The sequence below is a fragment of the Primulina huaijiensis genome, chromosome 17 (assembly GCF_012295235.1).
Source record: "Primulina huaijiensis isolate GDHJ02 chromosome 17, ASM1229523v2, whole genome shotgun sequence".
Lineage (NCBI taxonomy): Eukaryota > Viridiplantae > Streptophyta > Magnoliopsida > Lamiales > Gesneriaceae > Primulina > Primulina huaijiensis.
Window position 1 is genome coordinate 17,731,992 of NC_133322.1, and position 23,041 is coordinate 17,755,032.

General features: G+C 34.6%; 5 protein-coding genes across 5 annotated transcripts; 4 read left to right on the forward strand and 1 right to left on the reverse strand.

The window, feature by feature from the left end:
• Window positions 1-3,566: 3,566 nt before the first annotated feature.
• On the forward strand, window positions 3,567-5,816 carry LOC140962488 (UDP-glycosyltransferase 86A1-like). The gene is made up of 2 exons (XM_073421421.1): window positions 3,567-4,242; window positions 4,573-5,816. The coding sequence occupies exons 1-2, from the start codon at window positions 3,702-3,704 to the stop codon at window positions 5,475-5,477; spliced, it is 1,446 nt and encodes a 481-aa protein (XP_073277522.1). The 5' UTR covers window positions 3,567-3,701; the 3' UTR covers window positions 5,478-5,816.
• A 699-nt stretch (window positions 5,817-6,515) lies between these two features.
• Window positions 6,516-11,147, forward strand: LOC140963051 (UDP-glycosyltransferase 86A1-like). The gene is made up of 2 exons (XM_073422264.1): window positions 6,516-7,147; window positions 9,888-11,147. The coding sequence occupies exons 1-2, from the start codon at window positions 6,619-6,621 to the stop codon at window positions 10,790-10,792; spliced, it is 1,434 nt and encodes a 477-aa protein (XP_073278365.1). The 5' UTR covers window positions 6,516-6,618; the 3' UTR covers window positions 10,793-11,147.
• On the reverse strand, window positions 10,902-13,279 carry LOC140962665 (phosphoinositide phosphatase SAC8-like). The gene is made up of 6 exons (XM_073421615.1): window positions 13,114-13,279; window positions 13,003-13,055; window positions 12,635-12,654; window positions 11,634-11,772; window positions 11,331-11,516; window positions 10,902-11,033 (listed from the first exon to the last, which is right to left on the reverse strand). The coding sequence occupies exons 1-6, from the start codon at window positions 13,277-13,279 to the stop codon at window positions 10,902-10,904; spliced, it is 696 nt and encodes a 231-aa protein (XP_073277716.1).
• A 415-nt stretch (window positions 13,280-13,694) lies between these two features.
• Window positions 13,695-16,117, forward strand: LOC140963050 (UDP-glycosyltransferase 86A1-like). The gene is made up of 2 exons (XM_073422263.1): window positions 13,695-14,301; window positions 15,082-16,117. Exons 1-2 carry the CDS (start codon window positions 13,773-13,775, stop codon window positions 15,984-15,986), a joined length of 1,434 nt encoding a protein of 477 aa, XP_073278364.1. The 5' UTR covers window positions 13,695-13,772; the 3' UTR covers window positions 15,987-16,117.
• A 1,384-nt stretch (window positions 16,118-17,501) lies between these two features.
• LOC140963192 (wall-associated receptor kinase 2-like) lies at window positions 17,502-20,281 on the forward strand. Its single transcript, XM_073422475.1, has 3 exons — window positions 17,502-18,463; window positions 18,759-18,926; window positions 19,039-20,281. Exons 1-3 carry the CDS (start codon window positions 17,524-17,526, stop codon window positions 20,244-20,246), a joined length of 2,316 nt encoding a protein of 771 aa, XP_073278576.1. The 5' UTR covers window positions 17,502-17,523; the 3' UTR covers window positions 20,247-20,281.
• The last annotated feature ends 2,760 nt before the right edge of the window (window positions 20,282-23,041 follow it).

The following is a 23,041-nucleotide window of genomic DNA, read 5'->3' on the forward strand; positions in this document are numbered from 1 at the left end:
ACTTTATTGGACACTTCGATTGTGGCACGGAACCAAATCAAATTTCGTTTTGAAAATGTGAAATAGAAATTCCAAAAATATATGTTAATAATATATAATATTAGAGTATGTTTCGGTTTAATGTATCTATATCTTTGAGATATAGGTATGTAGACAGATCGATCTGGTAATAAATACAGTAAAAAATAATACTTTTAACGTAAAAATTGAATCAGAAATTTGTTTCACAAAATTAACAATCGGTCTTATATGAAAGTTTTTCTGAGAAATAAATGATACAAAGATTAGACATAAATATAATATATAATACAATAAAAATTTATATTCTAAGTCTTGCAATTTGCAATTTTTTCATTTTTGATCTTGTTATCAATGAATTTGCAGTTTAGTCATATAACTTGAATTTATTTTTCGTTTTTGCTCATATTATGATTAATTTTATTTTTAGTGTTGTAATTTGTATTTTTCACTTTTGTTCCTATTTTTACCATAGTCTATCATATTTGTCGACAAAAAAGACCAAAAATAGAGGGCAAAAAACATACAAGTTTAATGACCAAAAATTGAAAAAAAATATTAATTACAAAACTAAAAATGAAAATTCACGTAATATGAAGAAAAAAAAAACAAGTTACATAAATAAAATGACAAATTAATCATTAACATGATTAAAAATACAAATTAGTGGACAAAAAAGTGATTTTTCCTATAATATATAATCAAATAATAGTGCTAAAATATTCTAAATAAAATTTTATATGGCTTCTTGGCGTTTCAGTAAAATATCAACTACGTTTACACATATCAATTCAATATGTTGAAGAATTCCAACAAATTCTTTGGCAAAAGGAAAATTTTTATAGATTCGAGTGAAAACGAGAAACGCAAAAATCAATTTTAGATTAAATTAAGCAAAAAAAGTCATAGAAAGTGATTTTTGGTGGGAGGTGATTTCTTTGACATGGCCTCCCAAACAGTCGCCATTATCCATTGGGTCAGCTATTCAGGAGCAAGATGGATGGTTTGTTGAGGGCCGTTAAGGGGCAGATTTTCCAGGTAGACGCCTGAGTTTGTTGTCTCCTTTTTGAAGAGATTCTTCTGGGATGATTTTCAAGTAGAAATCATATTTACGCATATTGAACTGATTTCCAAGATACGACGCCAATTATACTATCCGAGAAAATTGAGTAAGCTGGGTAAATAATTTCCCGAATAGAGTTGTGTTCCTTCCATGTGCATGCTGGTGACCGGGTAGGATGAACCCAGGCTGGATAGGCTGCACACCTGAAAACAAGAAACATTAGTGGGGAGCTTGAAGAGTTTTCGGCGTGGTCATTCCAACGCTCAAATCAGTCAAGTATTCATGACTCAAAGGAAAGAAAGCGTTTTAAGTGAATATAAAGAGAGTACTTTGTGAGAATGAAAAGTGAGCTATCTGATTTTACTTATGTGGGAGATATTTATAGGATACTAGAGTCGTTGACCGCTTCGAGTTGCTCAGGTAATGGCCACGATGTGAGGACCTGGTCTACGTCTTGGATTCAACATGATTTGGAAACGTTGAGGGGGAACAGACCCAGTGATTATTGATGGACAAAGTTCATGATCAATTGACTTAGTATGTTTGTATGCCCGATTGAGGCCATGGGCCCGGGTAGGTTTTCAAATTGATGCAAACTTGAGGGTGGTTTAAACATGGTACTCTTTTTATATCCGAGTTGGCTTCCACTCGATCTCTTTTTTCCCGGGCATCACCAAATATATTTATATGTGCTTCATTTAATTGAAATTATATGGGAAATAATTATAATAGACCATTTAAGCATGTTATTCATTTTAATAACTAGCGTCCTTCGTAAAATTTTTTTGAATAAATTATTTTTTATGTTAGTTAATTTTTATATTATTTTAGAACTGATATGATGAATTAAATATTCAAAAGTTTAGACTATTATAAAAATTTTGTAATTTAAAAAATTTAAAAAGTAGATAAAAATATGATAAATAGGTTATGAGATATTATTAGAGATGAGTTTGAAGGGAGATTAAAAAGATATTAGAAGTTTAGGCTATTTCTGTAAAATTAATTTATAGACGATATAACTCAAATTCAAATTTAAGTTTAAATTCGAATTCAAATTCATATATGAACTCAAATTTATATTCAAAATTCAAAAGTATGAAAATATCATATGAACATGCAAACGACCAATTCTGTTAATTCAATCACAAAAACCATGTTAAATGGTCTCTTTAGTCAATTTTGTGAGATATATATCTTATTTGGATTAACTATGAAAAAATATTATTTTTTATACAACATTATTACTTTTTATTTAAATATGCATTTAGTTTCGTTTGCTTCTATAAAATATATGTTTAACCAAATAACCAATTTCTTAATAAACATCAATTTTTTAATATTACATTTTTTTTATTATAATTAATAAAAAAATATTTTTAGAAAACATTTCCAAAAAATTGATTTATTCAGATCCAAACTAAAAAAAAATTAATTCAGTTCAATTGGTTTTGTTATTTACAAAAAAAAATAGGTATGTTTTGGTCTAGTAAAAAAAAAAATTTTAATTTCTACATATAAATTTATAAAACACTGATTTTATTTAAATAATCTATAACAATTGAATATCAAAACATGTATCTTTATTTGCAGACTCGCCGATATTTATAAAATAAATAAAACCAAAGCGATTTAAATAACTAAATTTTCAACCATAAAACTAAAAAAGAAAAGGGCTCGCAAGTGAAGCGAAGGAGCTAGTCTCCTTGAAAAGAAGGAATCAGGAGTCAGACTCCGACTCTCGTAAAACCTCTTTTTTTTTCAAAAAAAAAAAAGACTTATATTAATGTTTTTTTTAATGATAGTATTTTAGGTTAGGCACAAACTTGTGTGAGACGGTCTTACGGGTCGTATTTGTGATACGGATCTCTTATTTAGGTCATCTATGAAAAAGTATTACTTTTTATGTTAAAAATATTACTTTTATTGTGAATATGGATATGGTTGACCCGTATCATAGATTAAGATGCGTAAAACGGTCTCATATGATATCTATTCAGTAGGTTACGACTAATTTGATTAATTAATTTTAGAATTCAAAAGTATGGATTCTCGGGTAATATATAAGTTTTGGAGACTGCCAAGTTTGACTTGTGAAAATCAATAGAAAACTAGCCTACGTAAAACAGCAGGCGCGTAGAATAATATTATGTTGACCTCATCCTTGTCCAAATACTCCCACGGAACCAAATCAAAAATTTTAAATGAAAATGAAATAGAAAAATGCAAAAGTATATATTAATAACATATTATATTAGACAAGACTGGTTTCACAAACATATCGATCTCTTTTAGGGAATATTTCACCCTATCTTATCGGGTACTGCCCCATGAACTGATCAAAAGTCCAATTTTAACCACATTTATGCGGAGTCCACCAATTCATATGTGGAGTCCATCAAATTCTTTAAAATCAACGGCTCAGATCCTGTGGGGCATCGATTCTTCCCTCTTTGAGATATATGTACATAGACGAGTCGATCCTGTCTATAAATACAATAAAAAAATAATATTTTTTTATAGAAATGTCAGTCGGTCGGAAATGAGAAGAAGATTTTAAATTGCTGGAGCATTGTTGGCCAACCTTACAATTCTCCGGTTATCCTCTCTTCTGAGAAACATGGTGAAGCCAATTACTTGCAAACTTCATGCTATTGTGATACCACTTCCTTACCAAGGCCATATCAACCCAGCCATCGCTTTTGCTATCAAACTCGCTTCCAAGGGCATCACTGTGACGTTCATCCACACACAATACATTCACCACACGCTCACTCGAACCCATCACGATCATAACACGGTCGGAAATGAAGTTGATTTCTTCTCGGAAGCACGAAAATCCGGGCTCGACATACGCTACAGCACGGTCAGCGATGGCTTCCCGTTGGATTTCGATCGGGGCCTTCATTTCGAAGACTTCTGGGAGTCCTTCTTACGAGATTTCCCGGCTCGGGTGGATGAATTCATAGGGAACCTGATCCGTCGGAGTGATCCATCTTCGACGTGTTTCTTGATTGCTGACACTTTCTTTTCGTGGTCTACGAAGATTGCCGAAAAGTATAGCCTCGTAAATGTTTCGTTTTGGACACAAACAGCGTTGTCACTCTCCATTGGGTATCACTTGGATCTGCTGTCTCAAAATGGCCACTTTCCAACTAAAGGTTAGACAATTTTCTATTATTGGAGTTCGGATCTTGCAAGTTACCTTAAATTGGATTTTGATAGTTTAATGGAAGTGTTATTTAAACTTCAAAATATGTTAATCACACTCCATTTCACCTATTTATTTTATAAAGTGACTTCCATACATGTTTTCTTCCTAATTTTCTAAAGCCAGTTGATCTATTTAAATTTTACGTACTTTCCAAGGTTATTTAGGGTCATAATATTATATAAAAACGCCAATTTTTAGTAGATTTTTAAATGTTAAACCAATCATTTTTAATGTATTTGTGTCCATTATTGAAGTAGTTTTTTTCTTGGTGTAATAGACGATGTTGAGGAAGAAATAACGTACCTACCTGGAATTGAGGCAATAAGCACAAAAGACTTGATGGCCAATTTAAAGGAATCGGAAACAACAAAGCAATCTCAAATAATTTCAATCAAGGCATTTGAAGAGGTGAAGAAGGCAGATTTTATCTTACTCAACACAGTGGAAGAACTCGAATTTCACGCTCTCTCAGCTCTCAACCAGCTACAGCCTTCTTATGCGGTCGGCCCTGTAAATTTCATCAGAGATTGTACTCCACCTACAATCACCAAGAGTTTATGGGCTGAATCCGACTGCGAAAAATGGCTCCAATCGAAGCCTCCGGGATCGGTTCTGTACGTCTCATTCGGCAGTCTGGCTCAGATCAGTAAGCAAGAAATTCAAGAAATAGCATACGGACTTCTACTAAGTGAAGTAAACTTTATATGGATAGTTCGAGCTGATATTGTGGGCTTCGATGAAGCGCATGCTTTACCGGATGGATTCGAAGATGATGCTAAAGATAAAGGGTTGATTGTTCCGTGGTGTGATCAGATCAACGTTCTTTCGAACCCCGCAGTTGGATTGTTTTTGACTCATTGTGGCTGGAATTCGGTAGTCGAGAGTATTTGGTATGGCGTTCCGATGATTTGTCATCCGTTTTTATTTGATCAACCTACGAATATGAAATTGATAGTTGAAGATTTTAAGGTTGGCATTAAACTTTCAGATGGAGTTTCGGTTCACAGGGAAGAAGTTGCAGGAAAGATAAAAAATTTGATGAGTGAACCTGTTAGACTGAGGCAGAGGCAGGAAGTGGATAAAGCGAAGATAATATTGCACAATGCAATAGAAGTTAATGGATCCTCAGACAGAAATTTGGATCAATTCATCGAGGATTTGAAGAACAAAATTTGTTCTTGAAACGATGATCTTTGTCGGCAAGAGTCGAACTTTAAAAGTTATCATTCAATTTTTATCGTAACGATAGGGCTATTCTGATATTAGACTCTTTTGGAGACCTTGTCCCATTTTGGATTATCACTGCGGTCTTTTTTCTCACGGGCTTTCCACATGTATCATTACTCATAGAACTCTCCACACCAGGTTAATCATGTGTTCACAATTTTTTCCATTATCTTGGTTTTTCGTAACGATTAGACAAAATTATATTATTGATTATGTAATTTGTTATTTTTCACTTTTCGTCTTTTCAGCAATGAATTTTTCATTTTTAATAATGTAATTTGTATTTATTTTTCATTTTTTCTCATGTTATGATGAATTTTTATTTTTAGTGTTGTATTTTTTTTTTCATTTTTGTTCCTATTTTGACTAGATTCTATCATATTTGACGATAAAAAAAAGACAAAAAATGAAAGAAAAAAAAAACATACTGAGTTAATTAAAGGACCAAAAAAAAATACATGTTACAAAATTTAAAATGAAAGTTCATGTAATATAATCAAAAATAGAAAAAAACAAGTTATATGACTAAAATGGTAAATTAACCGTTAACATAAATACACTCCTAAAATTATAATAAGAACTGCTAAATCTATTTAAACTTGTAAAACTTGTAACTTGACTTTGATTTTTTTGTCATCACTTTGATGTCAGTTAAAAAATGTTGGCATGACACCAAAAAGGCAAAAACTTGTGTAAAACGGTCTCACGGGTCGTATTTTTTTAGAGGGATCTCTTATTTGGGTCATCCATGAAAAAATATTAATTTTTATGCTAAGAATATCACTTTTATTGTGAATATCGGTAGGATTGACCCGTCTCACAGATAAAGATTTGTGAGATTATCTCACAAGAGACCTACCCTATCGAAAAATGTCGACTTGTCAAGTATCATATAAAAAAAATAGACTAAAATAACCAAAAACTACAAATTATTGTACCTAAACCAAAATTAAAAAATGTAGTAAAACAAAACTCAAAATTGAAGAAGTTTAAAAAAATCATTTTTTCCTTTAAAATTTTAGAGCTTCGTTAGCTAACCGAACATCATTTCCCCACTTATCGTTTCCTCACTGATCCTCCCTCTTCTGAAAGAAACATGGCGAAGCCAACTAGCAAACTTCATGCTATTGTCATCCCAGTTCCTTACCAAGGCCATATCAACCCAGCCATCGCTTTAGCAATCAAACTCGCTTCCAAGGGCATCACAGTAACGTTCATCCACACTCGATATGTTCACGACACACTCACTAAAATCCATCATGATAACACCAGAAACGAAGTTGATTTCTTCTCCGAAGCGCGGAAATCCGGACTCGACATACGTTACAGCACAATCAGCGACGGCTTCCCGATGGATTTCGACCGGGGCCTTCATTACGATGTCTTCTGGGATTCCCTCTTACGAGATTTCCCGGCTCGGGTCGACGAATTTGTAGGGAACATGATCCTGTTCGATCCGTCATCGACTTTTTTCTTGATCGTTGACACTTTTTTCTCGTGGTCTACGACGATTGCCAAAAAGTACAGCCTCGTAAATGTTTCGTTTTGGACACAGACAGCGTTGGCTCTTTCCATTGGGTATCACCTGGATCTCCTGTCTCAAAATGGCCACTTGCCGACTAAAGGTTAGAGGATGTTTCTATTCTTCTTTCTATTCTTCATTTTCTACATAAAAAGGTTTATTCTTCGGGAAGTTGTTGAAAAATTCTCAATCAAAACATTTCTTTGGGTTCACTCCCTACCCACAAAATTGTGGTACTATGTCATACAAATTGTGGTACACTTCATGTGGAAATGTGGTACTCTACATGTGGAAATGTGGTACTAAAAAAGTACCCAGGGACTGAACACTAAAAAAAACGACGGCGGGGGACTGATCCCTAATTTCCCGTTATTCTTTCGTGTAACCTGCATCCGCACAACTTGGGTGAATGACCTTTTCCTTTTTCCACAATAAATAACCTATTTTGTTTCGAGTTTCGGTTTACTGTAATTTTTTTGTATTTCAACACACGCGGGTAGGGGAATCGAACTTGGTGAATCGACTAATCCGACTGGGTGATACCACTGTAGCCCTATGGATTTCAAAAGTTTAGGTTTAATGAACTGACTTTGATTTTTTTTTCTTCACATTTTCGTCTTATTTTATTGGAATTATATGATACCTAAAAATATTAGGTAACATCGGATATTAGTGCCTGGAGCCGGGCCACTTGAGTAAATACACTTTTTTTGTCCACTTTAACTTTTTTTATTTCGAGCTTCGATCAACTAAATTTTCAAATTTTAGTTGAGGTGTATTGTTTTTTATTTTGATTTTTTTTCTTGGATTTTTGTCATATTTGAGTAACAAATTTTGAAAACTCGATGAACCAAATTCCGATTAACGAGTTAATGAACCAAAAAAAATTATTTTACACGAGACTTGTTATATGTGAAATGGACCACTATAAAATTCTTGAATTTTCTATTATTTTAGACATATCAAGTAATTAAAACACAGTTTTCTAATCCAAAACTGGAGGTTCTTTTCATTTTTTCGTTGATTAAGATTCATAAAAATGAAAAAGTTTGAATGAGTATATTTTTGATCAAAAATCCAATTTTAATTTAGGTCGATTTATACACAAATTACCTTTTCCAATTAAAACTCATATAAAATTGCAAAACTTGCATTTGCATTGTGACTACACCGTTGAAATATCTGGTTGTTAGTTAGCGACATATTTTAATTCTATTTTTGCGATTTTTGTCACGTCCCAAGATTGGGGTTAGTCGACATCGACGTTGTTAAACGATAACATAATCGCCAAACAACAAGCTTCGTAGTTCAGTATAAACCAAAACCAGTCTATTTCATAATTAACTCAAAATAATCTTGTCTTACAGCGATAAATTCCCAAAGTGAAATAAAATGTGCGGAAGCGTTATACAACTTGAATCAAAACTTAGAAAAACATAAGCGAGTAATCTTCATGTCTCGAAACTTCATCACCAACTCCAAAACATGCCTTGTTCATCCTCGTCTACCTGATCTTCGTTCTTATTTAGAGAGAGTAGAGTAAGGGTTGAGTGTTTGAGGAGACACTCAGCAAGTGAGAGTCGATCGATTACCACAAATACATATAGAGATAGATTTAAAATGCATATCCTAAGAAGATTTTCAAAACTTAATATATCGACTTATCATATGAGAATATTAATAAAATCAGAATTGAAATGTGGAACAGAGGTTATTAGAACAGATCAAATCAGAACGAACGAAACACAGTTATTCATCTTTTTATCCATAGTTAAATTGTCCCTCATATGTTAGTCCTCTAAGGGGTGAGGCCAGAATACATATATAATTACACTTACAAAGAACAAGTATGTCAAACTTTATATATACAAAAACCCATTTACGAAGAATTATATATAGCAAAAGCCCACTTACTCTTGGTTCAAACGTACGATTCGAACTTAACCGATATTTAAGTAAACTTGGGTCGAACATGAGCAGCACTTGGACAGCACCCCGATCACGATTTGGACAACACTACAATATTTGGATGCAGCCTCTCCTCTTTGTTTGAAGTGGTCGAGACTTATGAGTGATTTGGGAATATTTTTGGTGTGGTTTTACACTAAATTAGAGCCTCTATATATAGGTCTCCAAGGGTAATGTGAAGGATCACTTCATTCATTGTCATTTATCTCACTTTAAATGTCATTATTTATGGTTATTAACCTCCACTTAATGACACCTATTCATGACCATTAACTTTATATTAAAAACACATATTCATGGTCATTAATCTCCTTTTAATTATCATTATTTTGCTCTTAATATGGGTAGTTTAATTGCTGATTTATTATAGTTTAAATTAGTCATAAATGGTAATAAATGGTCAATAATGTGGAGAAAATGATTATTCAAAATTTGAAGATTATGATTGCATGGAACTCGAAAATGTTGTTCCAAAATGAGCTGAAATTTCCTATGACATATACAGGTTTTCCCGTTGCAAAATTTCGGGTCTTCACAATTTTAGTATTCTATTGTGTCAAATTTCGGTCTTGACATGTCGTTTTTAACTTTTTTTCAATTTTTGTTATTGTTCCTGCGTAGCATGGATGTTGTGCCAACATGGTGCTGACACAATGACGACGTGATATTTACGTGTCTAGTAACACATCAGCACAAGCAAGAAAAAGGACTAAACTGATAAAAATTTAAAGATGGAGTATGAATATCCAAATTTAATATCACCGAGTAAACATGCGTAACAAAAATAGCAAGTTTTGCTTATGATTATAAGTGATTACCAGTTTATAATATCACAAAATGTATTTGTGTCCATTACTAATTAAGTTGTGTTTTAGACAACGTCGAGGAAGAAATTACATACCTGCCTGGAATTGAGGCAATAAGCACAAAAGACTTGATGGCTTATTTAAAAGAATCGGAAACAACAACAAAAGCACACTATGTTTCAACCAAGGCATTCGAAGAGGTGAAGAAGGCGGATTTTATCTTATGCAACATAGTGGAAGAACTGGAATTTCACGCCCTCTCTGCTCTCAAACAGAAACAACCAACTTATGCGGTTGGCCCTGTGAATTTCATCAGAGATTGTACACCACCAACAATCACCAGGAGTTTATGGGCTGAATCCGACTGCGAAAAATGGCTCCAATCGAAGCGTCCTGGCTCGGTTTTGTACGTCTCATTCGGCAGCCTGGCTCAGATCAGTAAGCAAGAGATTCAAGAAATAGCATACGGGCTACTACTTAGTGAAGTAAACTTCATATGGGTAGTTCGAGCCGATATAGTGAGCTTTGATGAATCGCATGCTTTACCGGATGGATTCGAAGATGATGCTAAAGATAAAGGGTTGATTGTTCCATGGTGTGATCAAATCAACGTTCTTTCGAACCCCGCAGTTGGATTGTTTTTGACTCATTGTGGCTGGAATTCGATAGTCGAGAGTATTTGGTGTGGTGTTCCGATGATTTGTCATCCGTTTATATATGATCAACCTACGAATAGGAAATTGATAGTCGAAGATTTGAAGGTTGGGATTAATCTTTTAGATGGAGTTTCAGTTCATAGGGAAGAAGTTGCAGAAAAGATCAAGAATTCGATGAGTGGACCTGTTGGACTGAGGCTGAGGCAGGAAGTGGAAAAGGCAAAGATAATATCGCACAATGCAATAGAAGTTAATGGATCCTCTCACAGAAACTTGGAGCAATTCATTCAGGATTTGGTGAACAAAATTCGTTCATGAAACAAGGATGGTTATCGACCAGAGTCGAACTTTAAAAATAAATTAAGAGATAGGTAGTATTATCAACAGTACATCTTTCAAAAAAGAAAACAGCACTATACAATCTCTATCACTTATCCAGTACCAATGAGAGCGAGATTCTGACCTTGTTCTCGATAAGTTCTTCTATTACATTCCAATTCCAAACAAAACTTGGATCTCCCTGCAATTTACTGGAAATTTCAACTACTATAGATTTGTTCTACGAGGAAAAAGGAAACAAAATAATAACTAATGAAACAACTTGTGCTGAAGCTTGTCCAACGTAGTTGATTCATTCAAATAAATTGTCCCATTTATTCTGGGGTTCTTAAGCAATCCATAGCACAAAGCATGCGAAATATGAATTTGTCCAGGTGAAATTCGGTGTTGCCAGAGATTACAATAATATGTATTCATATTGTCCACAAGACAACACATGAACTCATCAGCAAATTAGGATGTAAAATCTGTTATTTAAACTATATACCTCCTTCCAAATTGGTTTGCCAGTTTAAACCTCCTCTGCAAGCTGATAAATGCCATTAGCTGTATGGTAAGCAAGTGCATATACCTTTTTTTTTAATATTTCACCGAAAGATAATAAAAAGTATTTGAGTGTTATATCTGTTTCATAAGAATAATAGAGTCCTCTGGTTGCTTCCACAATTTTCAAAAGAGTCATAACGTAATCCTCATCACTTTTCTGTAGAAAGATGGCAGTTGTGAGATTATAGACTTCTACATTGTCAACTGGAAACAAGTGGTACATTATATGTCAGGTAAATTAATGAGAATCAACATTCGAGATGTTCAACCATACTTCTTGACTAGTTAAGAATCTTGAAGCCTCATTTGCACCGTTTGCACGATAAGAACTACATCGATGTAACCATGAAAACAGGAAACCCGAAGATGAGTTCCCATTTCCTTCTTTGAAGTGATAACTAGAACATGCGTACCTGTGGAAAAAAATTAACCTCGTCCAATTAGCTACCCAGACAAGTCAGTAATGAAATAGAGAAAATGATTACACTTCATAAAAAACGTAGAACTACACATCCAATGGTCTTGTAAACATAACAAGATAGGAACGTAAACCAAGAAAATATCTACTGAAAACATGGTTCGTTGGGAAATTATTATTCTCCTTGGCAATCTTGTTACTTTATAAATAAAATTCCATTGTTCGAACACGTGATTAACAACATTGATATTTCTCTGATTCTTCTCTTTTTATCTCCTCTTACATAGCAAGAGGATTTGTTACTATGAGAGAAGAGGTAGAAAGTAGAAGAGCGTGCCTAGATACACACCTAAATACATATAGAGTACAAGAAAGTAACAGAAAGATTTCAGTCCAAGGATGACACCATTTTCAAAATCTCTGAAACTTCAAATTTTAAAACTGGTAAGGACAAAGGACGTCAAAAAAGCCTTCAATATTCTGTGAAAGCAACCTAATTGTTCCGGCTAAAAGTAACCCGATGCAACTAAAATGACCAATATCAGAGGAAATTTCCACTTAATTCCGCAAACCTGATGTTGATGCAGTATATAATTAAAGCATCAAATCATCAACAAACATATATTCAGCTAAACACAGCACCTGAAAGCAACCTAATTGTTCCAGCTACCCGTACATAGTTGAGATTTTAGAAGGACTTTCAGATGGGTCAACACCTGAAACAAAAATAAATGCAACGACTCTATGAGTTAAGGTAAAAACTCATCAAATGCGATAACTTTTGAGAAAAAAAAAACTAAAGATATGATTCAAAAATTGCATAGAATGACCCAAATTCATTCTAAACTTGCATTAACCTCTCATCCACAAGGTTCACCTTTAACAGAAATTTGCACAATAATACTTTCAAAAAAATGGAATTTTAAATTCTTATCAACACCAACACAACTTCAAAAGTTCAAAAAAGACATCGTGTTCAACACGATTTCTCTTTCCATAGTCATAATCTTGAAACCAAAGTAAAATTTTAGCATAAAAAGAAATATCTTTTATTGTCGTAAAAAGTCATGCATTTTCGTTTGAATTGTCTCCTCTTCAGCAGCTTCCGAACGAACACGCTAATTAAACGAAACAGAATACAGAATGAGCTTAGAGGAAGCAAAAACAACAAATCCAACATGGAAAACTCTATTAAAAAAACACTTTGAATAAACTAATTGAATACCCCCCTAAATAACGAACGATCACCAACATTAAAACATGGAGAAGTTATTTCTCCTTCATGTCCAGTTAAATGAATAGCAGAACACATCCTAAATGCAACGAAAAACACTACCTTGAAGCTTGTCGATGCTTCCGTCTGATCGACTAAAAGAGAAGCCTTGATCCGGAGATTCCACAGATTTGATCAAGAATTTATCAGCAAATTCCCGCAACTCCAATTCGCTCCACAGCTTGAAATGACCGGCAGAAGCAGAATTTGACCGATTATGCGCCTCCATTTTCCTCCAAACTAGGAAAGTTGAGGAAGAATAGATGGAACTCCACGAGAAAACAATTAAAATCACCCAATTTGGGCAAAATAAGACCCGATATGGGTGTTTGTTAAAATTCTTAAAATTATAGTAAGAAACTGCTGATGCTAATCTCGTATTAAATCTGTTTAAAATTGTAAAACCAGTAACTTGACTTTGATTTTTTGTCGCCATTTATGTTTTACAGAACATGTCACTTCAAACTATTGACATAACACTGAAAAATATGGACTGAAAAATATGGACGTGTCAATTATCACATAAAAAAAAAAACTAAAATAACCAAAAACTACAAATTATTATACCTAAACAAAATTTTAAAAATGTGATAAAACAAAACTCAAAATTGAAGAAGTTTAAAAAAATCATTATTTCCTTTAAAATTTTAGAGCTTTGTTAGCCAACCAAACATTTCCCACTTATCCGTTTCCTCACTGATCCCCCCTCTTCTGAAAGAAACATGGCGAAGCCAACTTGCAAACTTCATGCTATCGTCATCCCAGTTCCTTACCAAGGCCATATCAACCCAGCCATCGCTTTAGCAATCAAACTCGCTTCCAAGGGCATCACAGTAACGTTCATCCACACTCGATATGTTCACGACACACTCACTAAAATCCATCATGATAACACCAGAAACGAAGTCGATTTCTTCTCCGAAGCACGGAAATCCGGACTCGACATACGTTACAGCACGATCAGCGACGGCTTCCCGATGGATTTCGACCGGGGCCTTCATTTAGATGTCTTCTGGGATTCCCTCTTACGAGATTTCCCGGCTCGGGTCGACGAATTTGTAGGGAACATGATCATGTTCGATCCATCTTCGACTTTTTTCTTGATCGTTGACACTTTTTTCTCGTGGTCTACGACGATTGCTAAAAAGTACAGCCTCGTAAATGTTTCGTTTTGGACACAAACAGCGTTGGCTCTTTCCATTGGGTATCATCTGGATCTCCTGTCTGAAAATGGCCACTTTCCGACTAAAGGTTAGACGATGTTTCTATTCTTCATTTTCTACATAAAAAGGTTTATTCTTTCGTGTAAACTGCATCCGCACGACCGGGCCACTTGAGTAAATAAACTTTTTATTCCACGTTAAATTTTTCTATTCTGGTTTCGATACAATAAGTTTTCAAAATTTAGTTTCTGTCTATTATTTTTTATTTTGATTTTTTTCCCCGATTTTTCTTCATATTTTATAAGAAAGAGTACCAAATTTAAAACAATCATTGAACCAAAATCCAAAGTTAAACAAGTTAATAAACAAAAAAAATTATTTTTCACACGACTTGTTATATGTGAAATGGACCACTATAAAATTCTTGAATTTTCTATTATTTTAGCCATATCAAGTAATTGAAACATAGTTTCCTAATCCAAAATTGGAGATTCTTTCCATTTTTTGTTGGTTAGTTAGCGATGTATTTTATTTTATTATTTTTTGCGATTTTAGTCTTATGTTTTGTCACATTTCAGTTTAAACTTGTCTTTTTTAACTTTTTTTCAATTTTTTGTTATGGTTCCGGCATACATTGATGTTATGTCAACATGGTATATTTACTTGTCCGGCGTTATACCAGCACGGACAAAAAAAGGGACTAAAACCTATAAAAATTTAAAGAGAGAGTCTGAATATCCAAATTTAATAATGCAGAGTAACAAAAATGGCTTGTTTTGCTTATGATTATAAATGATTATCAGTTTATAATATTACAAAATGTATTTGAGTCCGTTGTTAATTAAGTTGAGTTTTCATGGTGTTTTAGACAACGTCGATGAAGAAATAACATACCTGCCTGGAATTGAGGCAATAAGCACAAAAGACTTGATGCCTTATTTAAGAGAATCGGAAACAACAACAAAAGCACACTTTGTTTCAACCAAGGCATTCGAAGAGGTGAAGAAGGCGGATTTTATCTTATGCAACATAGTGGAAGAACTGGAATTTCACGCCCTCTCTGCTCTCAAACAGAAACAACCAACTTATGCGGTTGGCCCTGTAAATTTCATCAGAGATTGTACACCACCTACAATCACCAGGAGCTTATGGGCTGAATCCGACTGCGAAAAATGGCTCCAATCGAAGCGTCCGGGCTCGGTTTTGTACGTCTCATTCGGCAGCCTGGCTCAGATCAGTAAGCAAGAGATTCAAGAAATAGCATATGGGCTACTACTTAGTGAAGTAAACTTCATATGGGTAGTTCGAGCCGATATCGTGAGCTTCGATGAATCTCATGCTTTACCGGATGGATTTGAAGATGATGCTAAAGATAAAGGGTTGATTGTTCCATGGTGTGATCAGATCAACGTTCTTTCGAACCCCGCAGTTGGATTGTTTTTGACTCATTGTGGCTGGAATTCGATGGTCGAGAGTATTTGGTGTGGCGTTCCGATGATTTGCCATCCGTTTATATATGATCAACCTACAAATAGGAAATTGATAGTTGAAGATTTGAAGGTAGGGATTAATCTTTTAGATGGAGTTTCAGTTCATAGGGAAGAGGTTGCAGAAAAGATCAAGAATTCGATGAGTGGACCTGTTGGACTGAGGCTGAGGCAGGAAGTGGAAAAGGCAAAGATAATATCGCACAATGCAATAGAAGTTAATGGATCCTCACACAGAAACTTGGAGCAATTCATTCAGGATTTGGAGAACAAAATTCGTTCATGAAACAAGGATGGCTATCGACCAGAGTCGAATTTTAAAAGTTCGGTCCTACAGTCAATTGGGTGTATTCGATTGTTCATATACTTTTCTTCATTTGTTAGCTATGTAAAATAATGCATAAATATTATAATGTATTAATTGCATGTAAATTAAAAATTATAAACAATGAATATAATTTTGAAAAGAATATGTGAAAGAAAGATGAGTGGAAGAAATTGGAGTGTGCAGACGGGAGTGGGGAGAGAGGAAGATGGCCTAAATTGGAATTTTGGTTCTCCAATTAGTTGAAATTACGTTAGGTGCTATTAACTTAGCTTCTTTTACATTGTCAATCCTTCGTTTGTGCATGAAACACTCTTTAGAGTAGGTGTCCGGCAGGTCAACTTGTGACTTGAGCTTTTATTAATAATGTTGCGATAAATCGTGTTAGAAGCGAGCTTAAAGGAGCCTAAATCGGAACAAAAACTAAACTGAAACTCTAACATCAGCTTTCCGCGGCGGTTGTGCGTGATGGCTTGCCTGAGAAGTTTAAACGCTGCTGCTTCGACTGGAAACGATTTCTGCGATTCAAAGCTTAATTAAATGAAAGCTTCAACTCATGGGCTAGGTGAGTGGTGGTCAGCCAACCCATTTCCGGTGGTGTACCGTGTACGGGCGCAGATAGTTAAAGTTTGGCGATTGATAAACCACTAGCTTTGATATGATAATCAGCCGAGGCCATCAATTTTTCCGCCGGAAATTTGCTTCGAAGCTTGTGGAGGTTACGATTAATCAAGCGCATATTGTTCATAATCAGGTTTTAGCCTCTTCCAAGTTCAATGTTATCTTTACCACATTATAAAATATATTTAACAAAAAGATATATTTTATCATCTTGTTAGCAGTTAAAGCCTTCCACTGGTCAAAAATTTGTTTCCTATAGATGATTATTACATGTACTCAAATCTCCGACAGCTGAAACCAAACAAAATTAGCATTCCAAATCTAAACTTGACATCCTAGAATTGAATTAAGGCAAGTTTTTTTTAACCTATGTATCCGAGCTTTTTCCCGACTACTTCTGTTGGAGGAGGATGGTTTTTCCTCCTTGTTCGTCTCTTAAGTAAATACAGATATAGACTGTATACATTTGAACTCGACTATCATTTAGTTTTTGTCCCATCAAGATTCGAATTTGTGACCTTCGTGTTATCTTTCAAATACCTACTTTACCGCCGTGGAACAATTTAAAACTATACCATTTTACACATGATTGTCTTTATAAGTTCAATAATTTAGATAAAAAAAAAATATATATATATATATTGCCGGCCTGGCTAATTCTCAGGTAATCAGGTGTTTAAATTTTATACTAACTATATTGTTAGTTATTAGACTCGGAAACAAAAATAACGTACTCACAAGGCACAAGGGCCGGCATTCTTGTGCAAAAACACACGATTTGTGTCTTGTCCGAAATTTCCAAAAATTGCCAATTCTTGTACCTCTCTGGATTATATATATGCATATTCCCTTCAGAACAAGCCTGTTTCCAAGAGTCATGAAGATTAAAAACAAGCTTCCTAAATCTGTAATCTTGATTCTATTCTCCCTTTCACTGGCATTCTCTGATCACCCCCCTTCCAATTCTTCCACCATTTTAACTGTCCCAAGAAAATCTTTCAGCCAAGGATCAAACATAGCGAAACCTGGTTGCGAAACGAAGTGCGGAGATGTAACTGTTCCATTCCCCTTTGGCATTGGAAACAACTCAGGCTGTTCGATTGACCCCTGGTTTGACACAAACTGTGATAATTCCGTGACCCCGCCTAAACTCACCATTACACCCAACAATCTTGAAGTTTTAAACATATCTGATAGTGAAATACGGATAAAAAACTCGGTGGCTGTGAGATGCTACACAGAGTCGGGCATTACCACCAGGGAAAACCCGACAGCCATCGATCTGACAGGATCTCCATACAGCTTTTCTGAGTTCAACAAGTTTACAGTAGTGGGCTGCGACGATTTGGCTGTGATTGTTGGTACTAGTGGCAGGAACTTTACAAGCGGATGTTTGTCACTTTGCTCACAACAGAGTGATTTACTAGACGGATATTGTACTGGGATTGGCTGCTGTCAGACCCCGATTCCGAAAGGTTTAAAGAATTTTGGGTCAGCTCTCGGGAGTCTCAGTAACCATACTAACGTTTGGAGTTTTGATGCTTGTGGGTACGCTTTTCTCGGAGATCAGGATGCGTTTAAGTTTCAGGTTTCTGATTTTTCGGACGAGAATTTTCAGAACATGACGATTCAGGAAGTTCCTATTGTAATTGATTGGGCGCTTGAGAGTGAAAATTGTGAGGAAGCTAAGAAATCTGATGATTTTGCTTGTAGAAATAATAGTGTTTGTGTTGATTCAGAGACGGGTCTTGGAGGATACCGTTGTAATTGCACAGCAGGGTATGAAGGCAATCCGTATCTTAGTCCAGGCTGCACAGGTTAGTATATGTTTTTAGAATTGTTGCATATTGTTTTTAGAGTAGTTTATTTGTTTGACTTTGCAATAAAGAAATGATTGAAATTGTTCATTGAGCATTGAAAGGGAACCTAAAAATCGTCATAGAAAATTAATTAAAAAAAAAAGCCATCAGAATTGACTTCTCTCTGTTTTTCTTTCTTTAAATGAAATTGGCTTCTCTCAAGCAGTGGGCTTCTTCTTAAAATTGTGAAATTATTCTTTTCAATACTTTGTGCTTATTGTTCGTAACAAACTTAATGTATTCTTTGTGACAGATATAAATGAATGTAATAACAATCCATGTGATGCAAATGGTATTTGCACAAACACTCCAGGGAGTTTTAATTGTTATTGCAAAAAAGGATACTCTGGAGATGGAAGGAAGGATGAACATGGTTGCATTGCTGTAAATTCTCAATTTCCAGTAATAAAATTCTCTTTAGGTGACTTATTTACCAAGTTTGTGACAAATTCACAAATAATATATTTGTGTATATATGATTCATAAGAGTGTTAAGTATAATTTAAATAATATTGTCAATTTTGGTATTCCAGGTTTCAGTATTGGATTGCTGTCCATTTTTACTGGTATCACATGGCTTTATTTTGGAATCAAGAAAAGAAAGATTGTTACAATGAGAGAGAAATTTTTCCAACAAAATGGTGGGTTTCTTTTGAAGAAACAGTCTTCATATGTGAAGGGTGGAGTCGAGTCAAGTAAGATCTTTTCAGCAAAAGAGCTAGAAAAGGCCACTAACAACTACTCAGAAGACCGTATCCTTGGCCGGGGTGGTTATGGCACTGTCTACAAAGGAATCCTATCCGATCAGCGAGTAGTCGCCATTAAAAAATCAAGGATCATGGACCAGAACCAAATCGGGCAATTTATAAACGAGGTGATTATTTTGACTCAAGTGAACCATCGAAATGTCGTCAAGCTTTTGGGATGTTGCTTAGAGAGCGAAGTTCCTTTACTGGTTTACGAGTTTATATCAAATGGTACACTATTTCATCACATACAAAACAGTGCTGAAGCGACTTGGTTTTCTTGGAGTAACCGTTTGAGAATTGCAGCTGAATCTGCTGGTGCACTTGCCTATCTCCACTCGGCAGCTTCGATGCCTATTATCCACAGAGACGTAAAGTCCAGCAACATTCTTCTAGACAACTCGTATACTACAAAAATATCGGATTTCGGAGCTTCAAGACTGGTCCCTTTAAACCAAACACAAGTGACAACTCTTGTTCAGGGGACCTTAGGCTATTTGGACCCCGAGTACTTCCAAACAGGCCAGTTAACAGAAAAAAGCGACGTTTATAGCTTTGGGGTCGTTCTTGCCGAGCTAATAACTGGGAAGAAGCCACTTTCACCAACAAAATCAGAAGAAGAGAGGAACTTAGCCACATATTTCATCATGTCCGTCAAAGAAAACCGCCTGTTTCAAATTCTCGAGCCTCGAATCTTGAAAGAAGGTAGTTTCGAGCAGTTGCAACGAATTGGTGAGCTTGTGAAGAGATGTCTGAATTTGAAAAGTGATGAAAGGCCAACAATGAAAGAAGTGACATTGGAGCTTGAAGGGATAAGGAAATCAACTCAACATCCATGGATTCAGAAAGAAGATAGAGTTGAAAATGAGGCTCTTTTAGATGAACAATCGGGACAGGCATTAGATTTGTATGCAATCCCAGAAATTAGTCCTGGAGCACATTTTATCCAAGAAGACACTATTGACAGTCCTATGATTTATCCCATTCCCCGTTAGTTGTTTGTTAGATGGTAGCCAAAATTGAGTTTCAGTTTGATATGTTAATATTCTATATAATTCTTTAACGAATCGATTCGATTCGATACGGTCCGTTTAGTAATATTTACGAGATTGTATAGATAAATAATATTGTTATTATTAAAGTGACTCACAATCGATGCCGGTTGTAGATTTGTATGCAATCAAATTTTGGTCTCGAATAGGTTCAAGAGCGCATTTTACGTACGAAGATACTGTCAAGTGTATGATTTATCCAATTCCCCTTCAAAATTGAGATTCTTTTATAGATGTTAATATTATATATAATATTCTTTGGTACTTCAAAGTTTACGAAGCACACTCCATATTAATCTTTTTTTTCTTTAACAAAGGTTATTAATTTTAGTTATTAATAAATCCTTTTCTATTTTATTCATACAATCTTACATCATAAATAGTTTTTTGTTTTACTTATTTTCAAATCAACTTTAATATAGCCATTTTTATTTCTAAAATATACTAAGCATTTTTATGCTAATATAATTTTATGACTATTATATTTCACAATGCTAGACTTAAGATTTGCATTAGTCGTATGTTTTAATATATCAGAAAAATGCATGTGTGTTTCATATCGAAACTGTTCGATTTAAAATAATGTGTTGAATCTCCATTTTGATTTTGTAACCCAAAAAAAAATATTAATTATAAATGTGAATTTCCAATGACTTTTACATTATCTTAATATTTAAGAAAAACAAAGTTATACCTTTCAATAATTTGAGTTTTGCTGATTCATTGTTATCTTTGTGCAATTCATACAATTGACTCCATATGCTTTTTGGTAATTCACAGACATTCATTTGAGGATTCTTTCAATCTATTACTCAGTTTTTCATGAATCCATAATAATTAACATTTAGAGGAATGTTAATTACAAATAGGAGAAATTTGTGATCACTCACTTTTCTCAAACTTAACTTTCTCCTTACTCCCTACTCATCTAAATCTTTGTTTTAACTCCCCAAATTTTTAAAATTTCCAAAATTATCCTTAATCTTTATGAGTTTGGTACGTGACATTGTTATACCTATTGAGCCTATTCTTAAAGGCATATAGCCCCAAGACATACAGCTACGCAAGGTTTCCAACCTATATAGCATACTCAAATGATCGATTTTTTATATATATATATATAAATGGCCCATCATGCTTCCATATAATAAATTGAAAAGTTTACCTCTTTGACCAGAGTGCCGTATGGTTATATCCACCGAGTTTTACAGATTGCTCCTTACAGCCCAACCACGCAATCGCAACCAATGGTTTCTGATGCAGATTCCTTCAACAGCACTTAGCACAACCATGTTGCGTTTCCTACCTCAGGGTGTATAGTAAAGTAATTCAATTTGAAATTAATACATGAGAAGGGTAAAAAGCCTTGGTCTTTTTATTCAAACATAACAAATTATTATTACATAGTAACTCTTGTAGAGGATAAGGAACTTTTTTAGCTACTTATAATAGCTGAAGTTAAATCACACATAAACTAGATAGAGAAAATATTACAATATTTTGAAAGAAAATGAAGAGGTTGAATGATGCCTTCATCTTCCTTCTGTCTTGTTATTTATAGAAGCCCCTTGCTGATTTGATTTACGGACTTCAAACTATTGCCATAGCTTTTCTTTATTCCCATCCAGCTATGTTTGGCACTATCTCTTGAGTGGGTTTAGTGGGTGGTTGAGCGGTCTCTCCACTTTTGTTGAGTTGTCTTTTTCTAAATCATTAATCTAGAAAAAACTTTTTCTTCCATTTTTATCTCATGGCATAACCAGTAGATATGTGTTTGGATCATATCAGCTGAAATCTCATTCCCTGCTTCCTTTATCAGTTTTTATAGATCTTTGAAGATTACCAGCTGATTTCTTATCACTTTAATCCATCTTTTAGAAATCTTGAAATATGTAGAATACATTTTCTTGTGTTCCAAACTTCGTTTCAATTATCGTGTGATTTTCTTGTTTCCATTTACTCTGTATTTATAGGTGTATTTTGGGTCCAAGTCTTTTAGTTAGTGGCAAATTGCATGCCTACTTGCTTTTGTCGGGGATTCTTTATCTTTTGTTATCTCCAAGGAAAAGTGATTGTGGTCACATGTCCATTTATTTTTGTCGGAGAATCTTAAACTTTTGGTGTCCCCGAGGAAAACATGGTTGTGATCCTTCACCACTTGGCCCTATCTCTACAAGATGCTTTTTTTCTGACCGAGGTCTGAAGCCCTTGCCAAATTCTGGCTCCTTTTGATTTGGGCATTCTGGGCAGATTTATTCTGACCATCTTCCCACATGAGCCATGTTACAGAATTTCTGACGAGTTCTTTACTCCCCGACAGCTTGCTATTTCACAAAAGATTTCTTTTCTTTTCAAATAAATCTTCTGCAAAACTTGTGGTTTTCCTGTCAAAGTATTTAACAAGAATGATCTGTTACCGAATTATGATAAAATTTAAACGAAAACTTGATTTTTTCCATCTCAGTTAGACAGACCCATAGACCCCATGCTCTTCTGGTAGAAATGTCATCTTCAGTTATTGAAGAAACAAATGGTGTTTCTTCAGTCGGAAGATCCTTGATGAATTTTTGAATATTAATATCTAGCCTCCTTAACTTGATGAAATGAAAGAATTCGTGAGAGCCTTTTCCTGCTGGTTCTGTTGCTGTGCTGAAGAAGTATAGTTTCAGAATGTCTACTCTGGACAAATAGTCATTATTTGTCCATGTCTCATGAACCTCTTCCTGAATCCATTTATG